Here is a 20,189-nt window from a genome sequence, read left to right on the forward strand (position 1 = left end):
CAAGCATAGATTATAGTCAGTGATCAAAAAAAAAAAAAATTGTTGAATGGAGAAATCACCAAATATGAACTACTCAACTACTGCCCCCAAAGCCACATATATACCATGCCTGACTTCTTTCCTCCTCCAGTCAATCTTTACACAAAAGGTCTTATCCAAAGGTAAATCCCTATACCTTTAAGAATAATTTCACTTTTTCCCTTTCTTTCCTCCCTAGCCCCAATACCTCCCTGTTTTCAGAACACTTGGATTTCTCTCCTTTTATCACTACCACACCTGAGATTTGTTGAGATATTTTGTTTCAATAGGATTTGTTATAAATCCTTGTAAATGGTAAAAACCTCTATAAATGGAAATTTAAAAATTTTAAAAATATTTCATAAGCATTTCCCCCTTACTCTGCCAGTCCAAGTTCTAGAAGTGCATTGTACCAATACCCTTGGCCACATAAAATTAATAGGAACAAAACTATTAACAGCAACATTGTATCAGCAAAGAAGTGGAAAATTACACAAGCATTCATCAACTGCGGACAGGTTAAATAAACCCTGGTAAGTTGGCATACTTGTAGCTATAAAAAAGAAACAAGGAGAAAAAAAAGAAAGAAAAGAGGTCATTCTTCATGTACCAGTATGGACTTTTTCCTGTGCTATATTAATAATGAAGAAAGTAAGTCATGTCTGTAGTATACTTGTATGTAGTGTAAGAAACCTGAGAAAAATATATAGCCCAAATTATTTGAATTTACATTAAAAACACTAAAAACATATGGAATGTTTACTTGTAAGGGACAGGGAAAACGGGCTGAGTATACCCAGGTAGGCAGGAGTGAGACTTCTCAGTTTATGTCTTTATATAACTTTTTCGGTTTTTAATTACACGAATGTATCATCTATTAAAAATAATTTTTAGATGTCAGAAATTCTCATTTCCCTTGCAACATGACATTTCTTTCTATAGACTGAATTTTTTGTTCCTCCCTAATTCATATGTTGGAATTAATCTCCAGTACGATGGCATTTTCAGTGAAGACTTTGAGAGGTGATCAGGTGGCTGAGACTTAGGTGTCTTTATCTGATCCGAGGATGGTTAGATACATGTGATTAGCACCCTTACAGAAGAGAACCCAGAGAGATATGTCTTGCAACTCTGCCATGTGAGGTTACAGCAAGAAGACAGCTGTCTACAGACCAGGAAATGACCCTCACCAGACAGTGAAATGGCCAATATCTTGAAATCAGACTTGCCAGCCTCCAGAACTATGAGAAATCTCTGTTCTTTATAAGCCACCCTTTCTGGTATTTATGTTATAGCTGCCCAAATTGACTAAGACATCTCTGTTTCAAGAATCCTTGTCTCATATATTACATTTTTACTTACATAGACAGAAAATATATAAGTTGATATTAGACTCTCAAGATCTGTACTAAAACAGCATAGTATTTCTACATAACTAACATGCATATCCTCCTGTCTACTTTAAATCATCTCTAGATTACTTAATGCAATCTGAATAAGTAAATAGTTGTTACACTACTTAGGATTAGGTAATAATGACAAGAAAATGAGTCTACTTGTTCAGTACAGATGCAATTCTCACCCCTAATATTTTTAATTTATATTTGACTGAATATGTAGAGGTGAACATGCAGATAAATTGAAGAATATTGGTATTAGTTCTTCTTTAAAGGTCTTGTAGAACTTAGCTGTGTATCCATCTGGTCCTGGGCTTTTCTTGGTGGGTAGGCTTCTGATGGCATTTTCTATTTCATCACTTGAAATTGATTTGTTTAAATTGTGTATATCATCCTGATTCAATTTGGGAAAATCATGACTCTAGAAATTTTCAATGCCTTCGACATTTTCTATTGCTTTGGAGTACAAGTTTTCAAAATAATTTCTAATTATTTCTGTACTTATGTAGGTGTCTATGGTGATGTTTCCCTTTTCACTGTGTATGTTAGTAATTTCAGTTTTCTCTCTCCTTCTCTTCATTATCATGGCTAAGGGTTTGTCAATTTTATTTATTTTTTCAAAGAACCAAGTTTTTGTTTTGTCAATTTTTTCAATTGTTTCTTTTGTTTCAATTTCATTGATTTCAGCTCTGATTTTAATTATTTCCTGTCTTCTACTGCTCTTGGTGTTGATTTGTTTTTCTGTTTCTAGGGCTTTGAGATGTAATGTTAAGTCATTTATTTGTTGACTTTTTCTTCTTTTAAGGAATGAACTCCATGCAATGAACTTTCCTCATAGTACTGCCTCCATAGTGTCCCAGAGATTTCGATAAATTGTATCTGTGTTCTCATTCACCTCTAAGAATTTTTTAATCTCCTCCTTGATGTCTTTTGTAACCCATTGTTCATTCAGTAGCATATTATTTAGTCTCTAGGTGTTGGAAGAGCTTTTTATTTATCATTGATTTCTAATTTCATTCCATTATGATCTAATAGAATGCAGGGTAGTATCTCTAATTTTTAAAAATATTTTCCAAGAGTTGCTTTGTGGCATAACATATGGTCTATTTTAGAGAAGGATCCATGTGCTGCTGAGAAGAAAGTGTATTCACTCATTGAAGGATGAAATATTCTATATATGTCAGTTAAATCTAAGTTATTGATTGCATTAGTGAATTCTGTAGTTTTGTTTTTCCAGCTTTTGTTTGGAAGAGATATCCAGTGGTGAAAGAGGTGTGTTAAAGTCACCCAGAATTATTGTGTGGTGGTCTATTTGACTCTTGAACTTGAGAAGAGTTTGTTTGATGAATGTACACGCTCTATTGTTTGGGCCATGTAAATTTATTATTGTTATTTCTTGTTGATGAATGGTTCCTTTAAGCAGTATGAAATATCCTTCTTTATCCCTTTTGATTAACTTTGGCTTGAAGTCTACTTTATTTGCTATGAGCATAGAAACCCCTGCTGCTTCTGCAGTCCATGTGGGTGGTTGCTGCGCCCCTCCCCTGACTCAGGCAAAGGCAAGGACCTACTGAGGTGGATGGCGCAAGGCGTCCATCCTCTGGAGGAGTGCAATATGTTTCTGGGAATGGGCTGGTTTGTTTTTGTATTCCTGTTAATAAGTATAGTGGTGACTTCTCATATAACCATTAAGTATGAAGGAAAAAACAAGACTTTCCCAATTAATGCAACTACTTCTAAAGAATAAACCTGTTTGCTCTAAATGCAATGATTCAGCTATGGAATGTAAATTGTTAATGTTTAATGAGAAACCCCCTGTAGGAAAAACAGTCAAGGAAGTTTTTGAGAAAGTAAATTAAAATCTAGAGAAGAAAAATTAATATTAAGAAGACAGATTAGTGCTTGGTATTGGGCAACTTGTTCTTGTTCCTGTGCACAATGGTTTGGTGCTCTTATTCTTGTTTGATTAAAATTAGTAGCCTCTCTTTTCAAGTTAACTACTTGCTATAACTGCGGTGCCGGTTCTAGTCAGTAAGTCAAGAAAGAATAGTCAAGGTACAGGCCAATAGTCTGGGACATTTCTAACTATTATTAAAAGCTAACTAAGCAGAAACAGTTCAAAGCAAAATGTAAACTGAAAGTAAAAATGCTTGCTTATGCATAAGCCAAGATACATTCTTCTTATCTAACTGTAGCTACATAATATTTTGTTTCTTTGAATAATGATTTCTGTTTGGTATGAATAATGATTTCTGTTTGGTAATCACAAAATACTGTGAGCCTGCCAAAAATGAAAAGTATATATGATTAACTTCACAAGATTGGGATTCAACACCTTCACTCTTGTGTCTGTGTTGTTTCTCCGCCACCTTTCGTTGACTCCTCACCATCCGTTAGTCTCCTGAGACCCCCTGCCCGAGCTGGATTCCGACAGGTGGTATGGTTTTTCTCAACCTTTTACCTTCAGTTTGTGGATGTCTTTTCCTATGAGATGAGTCTCTTGGAGACAGCATATTGTTGGGTCTTTTTAAAAAAATCCAATCTGCCAGTCTATGTCTTTTGATTGGTAGTTTAGGCCATTAATATTCAAGGTTATTATTGAGACATGACTTGTATTCCCAGCCATTTTTAGTATTTAACCTGACTTGGTTTCTCCTTTGATTAGCTTTTCCTTTAGTGTAATACCTCTCTTTGCTGATTTTCATTGTTGTTTTTCAATTCCTCTTCATGGAATGTTTTGCCGAGGATGTTCTATAGTGCAGGCTTTCAAGTTGTAAATTCTTTTAACTTTTGTTTATCATGGAAAGTTTTTATTTCATCATCATATATAAAGCTTAAGTTTGCTGGATAGATTCTTGGTTGGCATCCATTTTCTTACAGAGCATGATATATGTTGTTCCAGGATCTTCTAGGTTTCAGTGTCTGGGTTAAAAAAAAAAAAACTGCACATAATCTAATTGGTTTCCCCCTATATGTAATCTGATTTTTTTCTCTTGTGGCTTTTAATATTCTCTCCTTATTCTGTATGTTAGGCATTTTCATGATAATGTGCCTTGGTGTGGATCTGTTGGGTTTTTGTACATTTGGCGCCTTGTAAGTCTCTTGTATTTCGTTTTCCAATTCATTCTTCATGTTTGGAAATTTTTCTGATATTATTTCATTGAATAGAATCCTCATTCCTTTGGTTGGCAACTCTATGCCTTCCTCTATCCCAACAACTCTTAACATTTGGTCTTTTTATGCTATCCCATATTTCTTGAATGTTCTGCTCATGGTTTACCATTTTAACTGTGTGGTCTACATTCTTTTCAAGATTATATATTTTGTCTTCATTGTCTGAGGTCCTGTCTTCCAAGTGGTCTAATCTGTTGGTGATGCTTTCAGTTGATTTTTAATTTTTAATTTAGTTTATTGTTTCTTTCATTTCAAGGATTTCTGTTTTTAGTTTTTTTAGAACCTCTATCTCTCTATTGAAGTAATCTTTTGCTTCCTGTATTTGTTTGTGTAGCTCTTTTTCAAAATGATATTTTCCTGCCTGTAATTTACTCTCTTATATCATCCTTTAATTAATAGAACATTTTAATTATGTACATCCTAAACTCCTTCTCTGTAATTTCCTCTGCTGTGCTGGCCATGGATTCTAGTAATGTAGTATCTTGATTTGTTTGGGGCACTTTCTTCCCTTGTCTTTTCATATTGCTTGTGTCTTCCCTTATCACTGTGGATCTGAGGTGTTACAGTTTTTACCCAATAGGCTTATAGGGCCCTGTAGGGTTCCAATACCTCTCCTTTGAGGTAAAGGACAATGTTAACAGATCCCAGTATAAACAATATACAGCCTAAAAACAAATGTTTGCTATTAAAACTTTTACAGTTTGATCACAATGTACAGAAATAGTGAATTCAATTATTATCTACAATATATTCAGTTGGTTTGTAAAAGGGTTTACAGTTTCTGATGGTGGACAAAGAACTGGAAGTGAGGAGTAGGACAATATGCTGACGAGGTAGGAGTTGAGGATATAGAGTTGTTATATCTTAGGAACTGTGAAAGAGAAATCTAAAGAGGAAGTAGCAGGAGAAGAGAAAGGAAGTGATTTTTAGTAGAGAAGTAAGTAGGAAGACAGTAGAGTATATAAAACAAATATATATATATATATATATATATATATATATAAATTAAAAAAGGTTAAAACAGTAGAAGTTGGTGACGATAAAAAAGGAAAACAAACAAAAGAATATAAAACACAACTGTAATATACTATTCAGGTGTTGCAGTCCTTAAAATCCTAATTCATCAAAGTATTTGGTTGTTGGGGACATGAGGGTGGGAGAATAGGGAGGGAGAAGAAAAAAAAATCTTGAAGGAAGAAACAGGGATTGTTTCTGTTGGAGATTAGTATCTTTCCTGCGTCCCTTCTCATCCAATAGTTGGATCATCTGTTGTTAGCTGACATCTCCAATGTCAGGATGGTGAAGGTAACCAGGGTGTCACTGTGCCAGGGTAATGGCTGCTGGGAGAGGGGGTAGTTAGAAACTGGGTACCTGGCCAGGTGGAGTTCCATACTGGGAGCTGCTCCCACTGAAGATGGTGATGAAGGTGACCCAAGATGGAGGCGCCTTCTTTTTATTCCATTAGTATGGCATCAGTCAGTTCTAATTGTTTCCTGGGAAATAAATGCTCCTTTCTCCTAGCAGTACGAGCGAGGGTGTAAGGTGCACATGTCCATGTGTGTACATAGGACAGAATGGAAATGGCATATGATAAAGGCTAGGAATACTCATAATTCTGATTGTAATTTTCAGATTGACACATACATATGTGTTGACTGGATTGACTTAGCTGAATTACAAAACTTTGTAACAGAGAAAGGAAATGATGGTTGGAACAAAATCCCCCAACAGAGCAGAAGCAGAAAGGTGGCTAGATTATATGTCATTTTTGTGCAAAGTTTAAAAAGCAATCCTTTCTCTACTTGAGCCCAGATGACACCACAGTAGGTGGCCTGTGGAGTATAGTGTTATTCAAATTCTGGCCTGACTCTCTTTGTGGAGAATTTATAGAACATGACCTGAATAACAATAGAAAAGCTATACAAAGCATGGGAGAAGGGACTAGGCTGGCCTCTAAAGCAAGGAGGGGCACCACTTCTTCCTTGAAATAGAATTGTCTAGTGGTTGCTGAAAGCTTTTTTTTTTTTTTAAGTTCAAACTAAATAACATTATGGTAATAGGAAGAATCTATATGGGGAATTGTTGTTTTGCATTTCATCTATTTGGTCACCAAGTAAACCAACCCATAGAAATGTTAAGCTTCTTACCCTTTCAAAACCACAAAAGTCTGCTCTCGAAAACTAGAAGAAAAGAGAAACGTTAACTTTTGCTTGCGCATCAGAGGCATGACAAAACAGTAATTTAAAGTATACCAAAGGAAATTCATGTTTTTTCTATTCCATCAGTTAGGATGGTTAAACACTAAACCAGCCTCTGACATAGTTTACATAATATCCTGGAGATTTTCCCTTTAGTCTTTGCTTTGTGTGACCATCTTATTAATTTACTTATACCTTAATGAAATTCCAGAAAGGATTTGAGATGAAGATTGTAAGGGCTCCCCAACCCCTCCAACTGGGGATTGAACCTAGGCCTTGAACATGCAAGTTATACCAGGTATAAGAAATATTTGCTTCTCCGTCAGTTGCTTTTGTTTTCCTTCTCTTATCTTAATTTATATTACTTTTTAAACTATACTTAGTTTTACCAATTACCTTATAGCATTTTGGAAACTTATACAGTGCTTTAGTCAGCTTAGAGGAGAAAAAGTTTATTTTGGGGCTCACAGTTTCAGAGGTCTCAGTTCATAGACAGATGGCTCCATTCCTTGGGGCTTAAGATGAGTTAGAACATCATGGCAGAAGAGTATGGCAGAAGAAAGCAGCTTCCATGATGATCAGGAAGCAGAGAGAGCCTAAGCTCAGCTCACCAAATATTACCCCAAAGGCATACCTCCGGGAATTCACCTCCTCCAGCCACATCCTACCATCCTTGGGTTACCATTTAATTAATCCCCATTGGGATTAACTCACTAATTGGGTTAAGGTTTTAATAACCGAACCATCTCACCTCTAAACCTTCTTGCATTGTCTCACACATGAACTTTGGGGGGCCGCTCACATACAAATCATAACATACAGCTAAAATACATAGGTAGATAATGTCTTTTCTACATGTATTTACTTAAAATTTACTATAAATACATATATCAATAAAACTGGCACCATTTTCAAATTATATATTCAGTATTGTAAGGCAAAGGAAAAAGTTGCTATATTATGCAACTTTTTTAAAAGGAAGAAGCATTTTAATTCTAGGATATACCACACATAACTCAAATGCCAAATATTTCTTTTTATGTCTCAGAATTTAAGGTTAATGATTAGTTACAAAGTGATTTACATACCTTTAGGATTTTGCCTGAAGGATAGCGAAGATCTTTACTTACAAAAACACCCAAAGATGTGAGGATAACTAAAACATGATTTGTTAAAACCATATCAATCAAGGAAAGCCCTGAATGTTCTAAAAAAAGAAATCAAACCCTGGGTTAAAAAGTAAGAAAAAAAGTGAGCTCTTTAGCAAAGCAAAGACATTTCATAAATACTGTTCAAGTTATTGTAAGTGAAAGGCTGTAGATAAAGGCAGCTAGAGGAATTACCTTCATGAAGTGAAGTATAGATGTTTTCTGTCAGGTCAAACCACATGGTAGAACCATAATTCCAAAATCCAGAAAAGGTTAGGCCTATGAAAACACCTACGATGAAAGAAAAGAAAATGGAAACTCAACAACTTCACAGAACTAGTCAATTCTATGGTGCTAGACTTCCAGGGCAGGAGCACGAATCTACCTCATCTTCCAATACAATTTCCTGTCCTACTTCAACTCTCCTTTTCTCAGTTTGAATCTCATTTTCCCACGCACTAGAAAGATGAATTAACTGCAAGTTACAGCCAGGATTTTAGCCAACCACCTCATTGACTCCTAGAAGAGTTCCTCTAGGAACGTTCTGTCCTTAAGCCCTCTTAATGCATTGGTATAGCCTAAAAATACTTTCCAAGCTGTATTTAAGTATTCTGTTCATATTGAAGAGGATCATAATACTCTACTCCAAAATATGCCGTTTTGATTTAACACCAAGACAGGTTTGCATAAACAGACATTACTTAAATAACCCTTATCCTTCATGAGTTTTCTCAGATATTTCCTAGCTATTTCTTCACAGCTTATTGTCCCTTGAAACCCAACCCCCATTTTCTTTGTTAAAATGGCATATAAGATCCAAGTTTAAGCACAATTGACAATTGAACATAGGAGCAGTTTGGTCTTAGAGGAGTAGTCAGCACCAACAATATAGATTTGGGATTCATCAGCCTGCAGATGGCATTAGTATAGGAGACTGGATTGAGTCTACCAGAGAGAAAATGTGGTCACATAAGGAAGGAGAGTCAAAAACCTCAGATTCATCAACATTGAGAGGTCACTCCAAAAAGGAGTCAGCCTAGAAAACTAAAGAGTTACCAATGAACTAAGATAAAAGCAATTGATAAAAGGTGGTGTCAAGAAAGCCAAGAGGATAAAGTGTCTTGAGGAGAGTTGTCAACTGCGTTAATGTTCTGGGAGGAAAAGTAGAATAAGAAAAAAGAATTGGCTGTTGGAATAGGGCAATATGGATATTGTGGGTGATCTTGAGAACTCTTCAGATAGAGGATGGAAACAAAAGTCTGATTTGCAGTAAAATAAAGATAAAATGTGAAGTGAAAAAAAGCAGTCCCATTTTGCTTTGAAGAACAGATAAATGGAGGGTGGGAGTAAAGTCAGATGAATGAAGGTTTTGTTTAAGATGGGGGACAGTGGGGCTTGCTGGTATGCTAATGCATAAGATCAAGGAGGAGGGAGAGCATGACGAAGCAGGAGAGAAAGGAGAAGTCCAGTGTAGATGCAGGAGCAAATTTCTTCAGATGGTGGGAGTAGGACCCAGGACATGAGAAGTGAGGAGTGGTTTTTGATGGAAGTAGAGAGAACGAATACAACAGGTGGAAGGCAGAGCTTGCAAGTGTGAGCGAGGCAGGACTGCAGATGACAGGTGTAATAGTGAAGGAGCGCCTGTGAAAAGTCTCTACATTCTCTACGAAGTATTAGACAATGGCACAGCTGAGAGAGGGGAAGCAGATGACACTGAGTGTATGAGGAGTTGGAAGAGGTGTGATAAGGCCATCTTGCAGAGTGGGAAAATAAATATAACACAGAGGAGTGACAGTATGTCAGGGCAGTGCTACATGCCCTATTGAAATCTGTGATCAAGAGTTTAAAGTGAGACCAGTCTGTGGAATTCTTAAATGAGACTGGTGAGCAATTATTTTCTAGCAACCATGTGCTCCTGCTCTTCCAGGAGCACAGGTGGCCTTAAATAGAGTTGGGAGTACACAAGGAAGAAAGAGAAGGGTGAGAAGGTTACAGAATATTTTTAAGGATGGAATATGAAAATTATGGTGAGAGAAGAAAATAAGGATATTGGATACTTAAAAAGTAAGGCTCAAAGTCTCAACAAGACCAAAGGAATGTTGGAATATGAATTCTGGGAAAGATAGAATAGAAGGCAGTACACAGTGTGAGATTCTTGTAATGGAGATTTTTGAGACACTGACGATTATTAGAGATTATGAGGTCATGAATATAACCACAGAAGGAGATGAGCCCTTGGAACTGGATAACCCTTAACATGGGTTACTGAAAACAGTGACAAAAATCAAGGTGGAGAGGAAGGCAGAGATCAGAAGCTTAACTCATTAAGAGTGTGACTGACAGGGAAGTGCTGGAGGGGACCTAAAGGGATATGTCGTACGAGTGACCTACGGGAGGAAGGTGGTTAATAAGTCCAAAATGGAGCACATAGGGCCACTGTTCTCACCATTAACCTCATGTGGAATTAAGGCTGGAAGGATGAACAGGGCCTTGCAAAGGAACTGCTAGCTAAGGCACTGGCAGCCTGCTTCTGTGGCAAATTTTGTTTCTGTTTCGGGACAGTGGTAGTCAGTTGGGGGAAGCGGGTTCCACCTAACAGGTTGCTGAAACCAATTCTTTCATGAAAGTCTGAGGTGGTCTGTGAATGTGACTCCAGGCAATTAAAACTGCCCCTTCCCTCCTCCATGACTCTCAGTTTTATGTCAGGATGGAGCTTGAGGAATTGAGAATGGCTGCTCTATTGTGGGTCATGGTAGGAAGGCAGGTATCAGTGTTTGAATAAAGAGAAGAAGGAGATCCTAGCCTGGTATCCATGAAACAAAGTAGGGAAAAAAGGCTGTTTACATCTGGGTTGTTAGAGCTTAATACAGGGACAACAGAGAGGTGATGGACACCTGACTTATAACTAACTTAGCAGAAGCAGGCATTCAAAACTAGAGAAAACCAACAGACTATAAACTTTTAGGAAGTCAAGGAAACCTGAGCCCAGGCTATGTCTATTCCTAACCCAATGCACATGGTTTTAATCTGTTGCTTTAGTATAAAGTGACGGTAGGGTAAGCTTTTATTCTTTTCTAAAATTATGTTTGCTATTAATGGTACATTACTCTTTCATGTGAATTTTGGAATTGGTCTGTCAATTTTCATGCCAAAAAAAAAAAAGAAAAAAAATGGATAAATAAAGGAAAATGTACCCCCCTCCACCAAGTAATTTTTCTTCAAACTGTATTGAACTGGTTGATAAATTTGGAGACAATTAAGATCTTTATAATACTCTATGTTTCTATTGATAAACATAAAATCTTTTATTTATTTCAGTTTTTTAATGGGCTCTATTAGGTTTCATAATATCTGTACAACAGGCCTTGCAACTCTTTTTGTTTGTTTGTTTTTAATTCCTAGGTATCTTTTGGGATTTTTTGCCCTATGAATCATAATTTTAATCTTGGGACTGGGGATGTAGCTCAGTGGTAGAGCCTAGCCCATATGAGGTACAATCCTCAGAACTGAAAAAAAAAAGGAAAAAAAAAGATGAAATTATAGTTTTGAATTAGCCTTTGAGGTGGTTTTATATATTGTTATTATATCTCATAACCTTATAGCTCTCTCATATTTGCTCAGATTGTTTTTATATAAAAATTTTTAGCTTTTTTGTAGATATACATATTACCTATGAGTAATAAAAAATTCTTATTTTTTAATCTGTTTATTTCTTATTTGCCTTTTATATTAATTTGAACTGAGTACAATAGGTAATCAATGACTGAGGAAAAGCAATAGAAAAATACTGTTAATAGCTAAAATGTGTAATGGTGATCTGATATTATGCAATAATATTTAGTCTTCATACCCAGGGTTCCTATGTCTCTTGGAATTTCCTGTGTGATAGAAACATCTTTTGTTCTAATGAGGTGACTCTTGATGGGCTGGTCATCAGAAAAACTGAACCATGACTTAAGCTTGAAACTTTGAGCCCCATAGCCATCCTCCAGAAAGGCAGGAGAAGCTGGAGACTGATCTTGCCAATGTGATAAAGCCTTCATAAAAATCTCTATGGCAAAGGCTTCAGAGAGCTTCCTGGTTGATGAATACATCCAGGTACAGGGAAGGCGGCATAAGCAACTTCATGAGGACAGAACTTGTTGTGTTTGGGACCTTTTTGAATTTTGCCCTATATACCTCTTTATCTGGCTGTTTATCTGTATCCTTCATGATGTCCTTTACAATAAACTTGTTAAATGTATGAGATGTTCCTCTGAGTTCTGTGAGCTGTTCTAGCAAATTATTGATTGGGGGTGGGTCATGGAAACCCTCTGATAGGGTTGGTTAGAAGTACAGGTTACAACCTGGAACTTGTGAATGGAACTAAGACTCCAACCTCTAGGGGGTCTGTGCTAACTCATGCCAGAATTGAATTAAATCATAGGACACCCAATTAGTGTCAGCAAGGAACTGAAGAAAGGCTTGGTGTGGAGAATCTATACAATTGGTATTTGAAGTGTTGTAAATGAGAATAAAGAGAAAAAGGTTATTTTTTCCTTTGTACGTGCAGCAGTGAAAAAACATACACATAATAAATAAAATAATGTAATACCTTAGGAAAAATAATACCTACTTATATATGGAAGAAATATCAAATGGATTAAAAACAATGCATAATCTTTGGGAAGAAGTAATATACCAGTAGAGGGCAGAGGATAAATGAAATTAGGAGAGATACTTAAGCCACTACTGACATGGTAAAAAGTCACGAGAAACAATATCCTCAGTATATCACACTTGCAAGTAGATAGGTAGAGTGACAAAGAGTAAATTCATGGGTGTTTTTAATAATCATTTTCACTCCAGCCCAACTATATACATTTCGTTTGTACTGCCACTTAACCAACACCTTTAACAAATGCAAAACACTACTAATGACATTCAATAAATTTGTAAACTTACCATTATATGTTGTATTCAAAACGAAGCCAATTATAGCGACATCATTGGCACAAGGGCACTTTGTCACTTTGATGTCTATCACATGTGGATACAATGTTTTGACCTCATGTTTTACCATCGCTCTTCCAAGAGTCCACTGTAGAATAGGTTCTGTGGAAATTAAATTTAGGTGTTTAAACTGTGGCAGCATCCTTGAAAATGAAACATTACCACTTTCCTTTAAAAGTTTTAGACAAACTATAAAGGAACTATTCTATAGTTCAAAAATGGGTGCAGTAGGATCTCACCCTTCATTGATGGAAAGTAAGTCCATTTTTATTTTCCAGAGTAGAAGGAATGATGTCTAATTCCTTCGGTGTGAGCCTGGCAAGATCACATTGCAGAAGAGTATGTGGGATGGGAGATATTGCTTTGGCCATATTTGGATAAAAACATTATTGTAGGATCTATGCCTAGAAATGGAATTGCTCCAACATGGGATATACACATTTATAACTTAGAAAACAACTTCTGTCTCAAGAGCCCCCATTTTCCTTTCCTTTTCCTTCCCAATCCCATCAAACGGCAGTAGATAATTAAAAATGAGAATTCAGAGTAGCAGTGGAAAACAGGGGAAATTGTCATTAGTAGTTAAGAGACTTAGAGTGGCTTCTGGAAAATAGAAAAGTTAGGAGTAGACTAATAGGTAACCCAATCAGCGGTGACAGTTCTTCAACCCAGCATGGTCTGAATGGCAAAACAAGTGGCAAAGAAGGTCTTTCACATGACCCACAAGGACTTCCAGGAGATAAAGTATTTAAATCCCTCACCTTTAATTTTTGCTAGGCTCTAGTTCATGGGCCTTTGAATATTTGTTTTTCTCCCAACCATTTTCCAATCTCTTTTTGGTATCACCCTCTCTGCAAAGCCTTCCATGAATCCCTAGAGTAAGTGAGACTCCCCTCATCCTCTCATGCTTCAGGACAGCCCTAAACTTCAGTGGACCTAGAAGAATGAAACTACCCTCTTCTTCACCAGACAGGGTTAGGCAACAATCCTTTTGAAAGAACTTAATAAGACAAGGTTTTCCAAATTTTAAAATTTATTCATGGAGATGTAACAGGTTGAGCTAAAGTCAAATCTTCATGCATAAAACTCAGGCTGGGAGACAAAAAGACAGTCAATATAGGTAATAAACAATTGGGTCAGATCTGGAAGACGGGGGCTGATTCAAAAGGAAAGGAATCAAATGCTAAATATCTCCAAAGTCCTGCCCCCACCAACCTGTTCCCCTGCATCCAGGGAATCGTTCCTCCCTGCAGAGAGCTGTAGGAGTTGTTAATGAAGTACCTCTGGGCAGCCCCTTTCCTGCCCAATTGTGCAGTCATGGAGAAGCACCCTGGAAAGGCTTTTTGCCCACCTTTTGGCCCACCTTTTGGTTGCTAGTCACTAGGCAAGATGAGAGGAGAAGGAGGGCTGAGAACAAAGGAACTAGAATGTATAAAAGCAGGAGTGAAAGGTCAGGCAACACAGCGACCAAAAGGAGGCAGATTTTAAAAGGCTGCTGAACAAGGCTTTCCTGAGATTTCCCTGTGTGTGTGTGTGGGGGGGAACTCTCAGACTGACAGAGGGGATAAGAAGAGGGTCTGAGGAGAAACCACACGGGGCTCGACCAAACTGGAATTTTTATTTGGTTTAGGGCAGGAAGGGAGAACTTGGGACAGGAAAAGGGGTTTTTAGAGTCCCTTGTACCACTGGAGTTGGCTAAGATCCAGGATTGGCCAGGAGACCCTGCTGATTGACAGGCAGTTCTCTCAGGGCCTGATTGGTGGTTCTTTCACACGTGGGCTGCTTGGTACTTTGTTCCTAAGTCACCTTCATCAACCTGACAGGGAGGCACCCCTACTTCCTTGGACACCCATCTCTAGGCCCTCTTCTCTGCAGAGAAGCCTATCTCTGTTCTATCCTTTAAATAAAACTTGCTTTCTATGCTTGCCTCAGCATTTCTTGGGTGTTCAGTCTTCACATCTGGGGAAACAGAATTTGGCCCTCATGGAGTCTCAACACTGGTATCAAAACGACAGAAGGATTTTTTTTCCCTGAAGAAAATCTTTTGAAAACACTTAAAAAAGGAATCTGAAACCCAGATATATGAGTTTGCAGTTAGATCAACGTAAACCTGTCTGAGCCTAGCAATCTAGTGGAAAGTCAGAAACTGGAAGCATTTCACATAGGGGAACACAGAACAGCTCTCCACCCCCAAATGAGGCATAGGTCCTGGGAGAGACTGATCAGGAATTCAAAAGGCCAGGACAGAATGTAGTGGCACCCAATCCTCCACGGAAAATCTTAACTAAGCTTCTCCAGAAATCTTCACCATAATTGATTTTAGGACTGTCAGCAATAGAGTCTCTACAAAAGAGTTCAATGTAGGTAAACTTCCTATTTTCCTGTTGCTCTATTTTACTTGGCCACTGGCCTGGAAGAATTCAGCACTCCAGGTGCTGTATGCCCCTTTTCTTGTTTTTTCACAAACATTTATCCAGTATAGTAGTTTGTAGAAGTATGTTTGCAAATGCAAAATGTGATTGAAAAAATACATTCTGTAACAAGGCCTCTGGCCTTGAGCTGGGACTTCACAGAGATGTCTACATTTCTAAGATAAAAGAAGTTACCAACTGGGTTCCATGGTAAAGTTGGCAGGGGGAGGAAAGAAAGGGAAGAAGAAGCTCTCCCCTTCTCAGGTGTTGTCCTTAAAGGGTTAACTTGCCCAGAACAGTGAAAAAAAAATTGCTTTTATGTGAACTTCTGCAGACTGTGAACTTCTGAGTCCCTCCCCTTATATGTTGGGTATAAAGTTATGAAACTTATCTGAACTCAGGATTCAGGGGATTAATTGATTACAGTGAAAGCTGTACCCTCTGACCCTGGCTGCAGCCAAATAAAACTGTTTCCTGCTGTCTTTGGTGCCCTGCCTCATCTATATCAAGGAGAGATGGAGTTTGGAGACTAAATCAGAGACCAGAAATTGTGGGGTCCACAGGCGATGTAAAGGGCTAAGAATTGGCTCCATATGGGTGAAACCTTGAAGGAGATTCGTGGGGTGCAGTCTTCCAACATGGAAGGCCTGGTGAGGTAAAATCTCCTGACCAATTGGCATACAGCAAAGATACTGGAGCAAACTTAGCCTATACCCCGCCTCTAGGAGTTCTGCCTCCAGGACTAACCCTCCCACCATCCTGAAGGTAGAGCTACCATCAAACTCCAGACAATCCCACCTATTGGCTGAGAAGGAAAGCTGAGAAACTTTTGAACTCCAGTGGAAACAATTGTTCCATTTTTCCATTGAGATCTTTTTTTCTCTCTCTCTCTTTCACATCTTTACCATTTTCGAAACAAGTATTTTTCATGCACCAGTTTATTGAGGATCAGGATGTCTGAATAGTACATTATAGTTTTTTGTGTATTCTTTTATTTTACTTTATGATATTTTCTCCCTCACTTATCTGTTTCCCTAGATTTTCTTTCTCTCTTTTCTTCTACTAATAACCATCATATATTAATTCTTCTTTCACTCTTCCTTTAATTTTTTACTTCTGTCTTCTTTTCTCCTTCCTCATAAACATCACATCCTGTACCACTTCTGTTCTCTCTTTGTTCACCATTTGAAATTGTAACCGTTTTGCAAACTCACTGTTTATATTGTAGACAATAATTGAGCACATCATTTTTGTTTATTGTGACAAAACCGTAGACATCGTAATAGAAGCTTTATGGGTTAGGGCTGTATATTGTTTGCATTGTGTGCTGTTAATATTGGTCTCCCCCTTAAAGGAGAGACACTGTAAATATACACAGTAGAAACTGTACTGCAGTAGATCCACATTGCTAGATGGGAAGACACACAAACAACCCCAAAAAAATAAGGTAGGAAAGGGCCCCAAACAAACCAATAGAATCCATTGACAATACAGTAGAAGAAATTGAGAGAAGGAGTTTAGAATGCACATAGTTAAACTGATTTGTGACATAAAGGACAATATAAGGACATAAAATCAGAGATAAATTTCAGGATGTGAAAGAAAGATCATTTCAATGAAGAGATCAAGATTCTAAAAAAAAATCAAGCAGAAACCTTGAAATGAAGAAATCAATAACAAAATAAAAAATTCAATGGAAAGCATCACCAACAGACTAGACCACTTGGAAAACAGAACCTCAAGCAATGAATACAAAATATGTAATCTTCAAAATAAAGTTGACTACACAGAGAAGATGGTAAGAAACCATGAATAGAAATTCCAGGAATTATGGGATACCATGAAAAGACCAAATTTAAGATTTATCGGGATAGATGAAGGTGCAGAGATACAAACCAAAGGAATGCACAATCTTTTCAATGAAATAATATCATAAAATTTCCCAAACCTAAAGAATAAAATAAAAACATCAAACACAAGAGGCTTATAGGACCCCAAATGAACAAACCAGCATCAAGGTACATTATAATGAAAATGCCTACCATACAGAATAAGGTAGAATTTTAAAGGCCATCAGATTATGTATAGGGGGAAACCAATTTGGATCTCAGCTGATTTCCTCAACCCAGATCTTCAAAGCTAGGAGGTCCTGAAACAACATACACCAAGCTCTGAAAGAAAATGGATACCAACCAAGAATTTTATATCCAGCAAAATTAAGCTTCATATTTGAAGATGAAATAAAAACTTTTCATGACAAACAAAATTCAAAAGAATTCACAACCAGAAAGCCTACACTACAGAACATTTTCAACAAAATAGTCAATGAGGATGAAAAAAAAAAAAGTAGAAACAAGCAAAGGGAGGAACTGCACTAATGAATAGTCAACCAAAGGAGAAACTAAATCAAATTAAAACCCAGATATAAACCAAAATGACCAGGAATACAAATCATATCTCAGTAATAACCCTGAATGTTAATGACCTAAATGCATCAATCAAAAGATACAGACTGGCAGACTGGATTAAAAAACAAGACTCAACAATATGCTGTCTCCAAGAGACTCACCTCATAGGGAGAGACATCCACAGACTAGAGATAAAAAGATGGGAAAAAGCATATCACTCACACAGATCATAAACAAGCAGGGGTTTCCATCCTCATAGCAGATAAAGTGGACTTTAAGCCAAAGTTAATCAGAAGAGACAAAGAAGGATATTTCATATTGCTTAAGAGAATTATAATCAGCAGGACATAACAACTATAAATACTTATGCCCAAACAATGGAGTATCTACATACATCAAACAAAGCCTTCTTAATTTCAAGAATCAGATAGACTACAACAATAATACTGGGTGACTTTAATACACCGCTCTTACTACCATATAGATCCTCCCCCCAAAAAACTAAACAAAGAAACTATAGAACTAAATAATATAATCAAGAATTTAGATTAATGACACATATAGAATATTTCATCCATCAGTGAGCAAATACACTTTCTTCTCAGCAGCACATGATCCTTCTCTAAAGTAGACCAAATCTTATATCACAAAACAACTCCTAGAAAATACAAAAAATAGAGATAATACCTTACATTTTATCAGATCACAGTGGAATAAAGTTAGATATCAACAATAAAATAAAAATAGAAGCTATTCTAACACCTGGAGATTAAATAATATGCTATTGAATGACAAATAGCAGAAGAAATCAGGGATTAAATAAAAAAATACTTAGAGGTAAATGAGAACACTGATATAACACATCAAAATCTCTGGGACACCATGAAGGCAGTGCTTAGAGGAAAGTTCACTGCATTGAGCTCATTCATTAAAAGAATAGAAAGTCAATGAATAAATGACTTAACATTACATCTTCAAGCCCTAGAAAAAGAGGAACAAATCAACACCCAAAGCAGTAGAACACAGGAATAATTCAAATCAGAGCTGAAATCAATGAAATTTAAACAAAAAATTTTAAAAATTGACAAAATAAAAAATTGGCTCTTTGATAAATAAATAAAATTGATAAACCCTTAGCCACAATAACAAAGAGAGAAAGAAAACTCAAATTACTAAAATTCATGATGAGAAAGGAAATATCACATCAGATATACTGAAATACAGAATATAATCAGAAACTATTTTGAAAATTTATACTCCAATAAAATAGAACATTTTGAAGACATTGGAAAATTTCTAGAGACATACGACCTACCCAAGCTGAATCAGAAGAACATACACAATTTAAATAGATCAATTTCAAGCAAGGAAATAGGAGACACCATCAAAATCCTACCAATCAAGAAAAGCCCAGGACCAGCTGGATTCTCAGATGATTTCTGTAAGATCTTCAAAGGAGAATTAGCACCAATACTCCTCAAATTATTCCATGGAATAGAAAAGGAGGGAATCCTTCCAAACTCATCCTATGAGGCTAATCTGATACCAAAACCAGACAAAGACACCTCAAGGAAAGAAAACTTCAGGCCAATATCCCTGATGAACACAGATGCAAAAATTCTCGAAAAAATTCTGGCAAGTTTCATACAAAGTGGGGTTCATCCCAGGGATGCAAGGTTGGTTCAACATACAGGAATAAATAAATGTAATTCATCACATCAATAGACTTAAAGATAATAATAATATGATCATCTCAACAGCTGAAAGCATTTGATAAAATATAGCACCCTTCATGTTCAAAACACTAGAAAAACTAGTAGGAATATTCCTCAACATTGTAAAGCTATCTATGCTAAGCCCAAAGCCAACATAATTCTAAATGGAGAAAAATTGAAAGCATTCCCTCTAACAACTGGAACAAGACAGGGATGCCCTGTTTTACCACTTCTATTCAATATCATCCTTGAAACTCTAGCCAGAGCAATCAGACAGATGAAAGAAATTAAAGGGATACAAATTGGAAAAGAAGAACTCAAAACTATCACTATTTGCCCATGACATGATTCTATATTTAGAAGATCTAAAAAATTCCACCAGAAAGCTTCTAGAACTAATAAATGAATTCAGCAAAGTAGTAGGATATAAATCAATATCCATAAATCAAACATGCTCCTATACATCAATGATGAATCCACTGAAAGAGAAATTAGGAAAACTACCCCATTCATAATAGCCTCCAAAAAATAATAATTTAATGAATACTACAGAACTCTAAAGAAAGAATTTGAAGAAGATCTTAGAAGATGGAAAGATATCCCATGCTCTTGGACAGACAGAATTAATATTGTGAAAATAGCAATATTAATTAATTAAAGTGCTATATAGATTTAATGCAATTCCTATTAAAATCCCAATGACATTCTTCATAGAATTAGATAAAGCA

General features: G+C 36.6%; 1 protein-coding gene across 1 annotated transcript in view; it reads right to left on the reverse strand.

The window, feature by feature from the left end:
• Positions 1 to 20,189, reverse strand: part of Catsperb (cation channel sperm associated auxiliary subunit beta) — a 108,009-nt gene that overhangs the window by 64,809 nt on the left and 23,011 nt on the right. Inside the window, exons 6-9 of the mRNA XM_015488451.1 lie at positions 12,880 to 13,029; positions 8,131 to 8,226; positions 7,876 to 7,994; positions 6,737 to 6,769 (exon numbers count right to left, since the gene is read on the reverse strand). Of these exons, the coding sequence (XP_015343937.1) occupies positions 6,737 to 6,769; positions 7,876 to 7,994; positions 8,131 to 8,226; positions 12,880 to 13,029 (398 nt within the window). The remainder of the gene's footprint in view (positions 1 to 6,736; positions 6,770 to 7,875; positions 7,995 to 8,130; positions 8,227 to 12,879; positions 13,030 to 20,189) is intronic.

Source organism: Marmota marmota, unplaced genomic scaffold (assembly GCF_001458135.2).
Source record: "Marmota marmota marmota unplaced genomic scaffold, marMar, whole genome shotgun sequence".
Taxonomy (NCBI): Eukaryota; Metazoa; Chordata; class Mammalia; order Rodentia; family Sciuridae; genus Marmota; species Marmota marmota.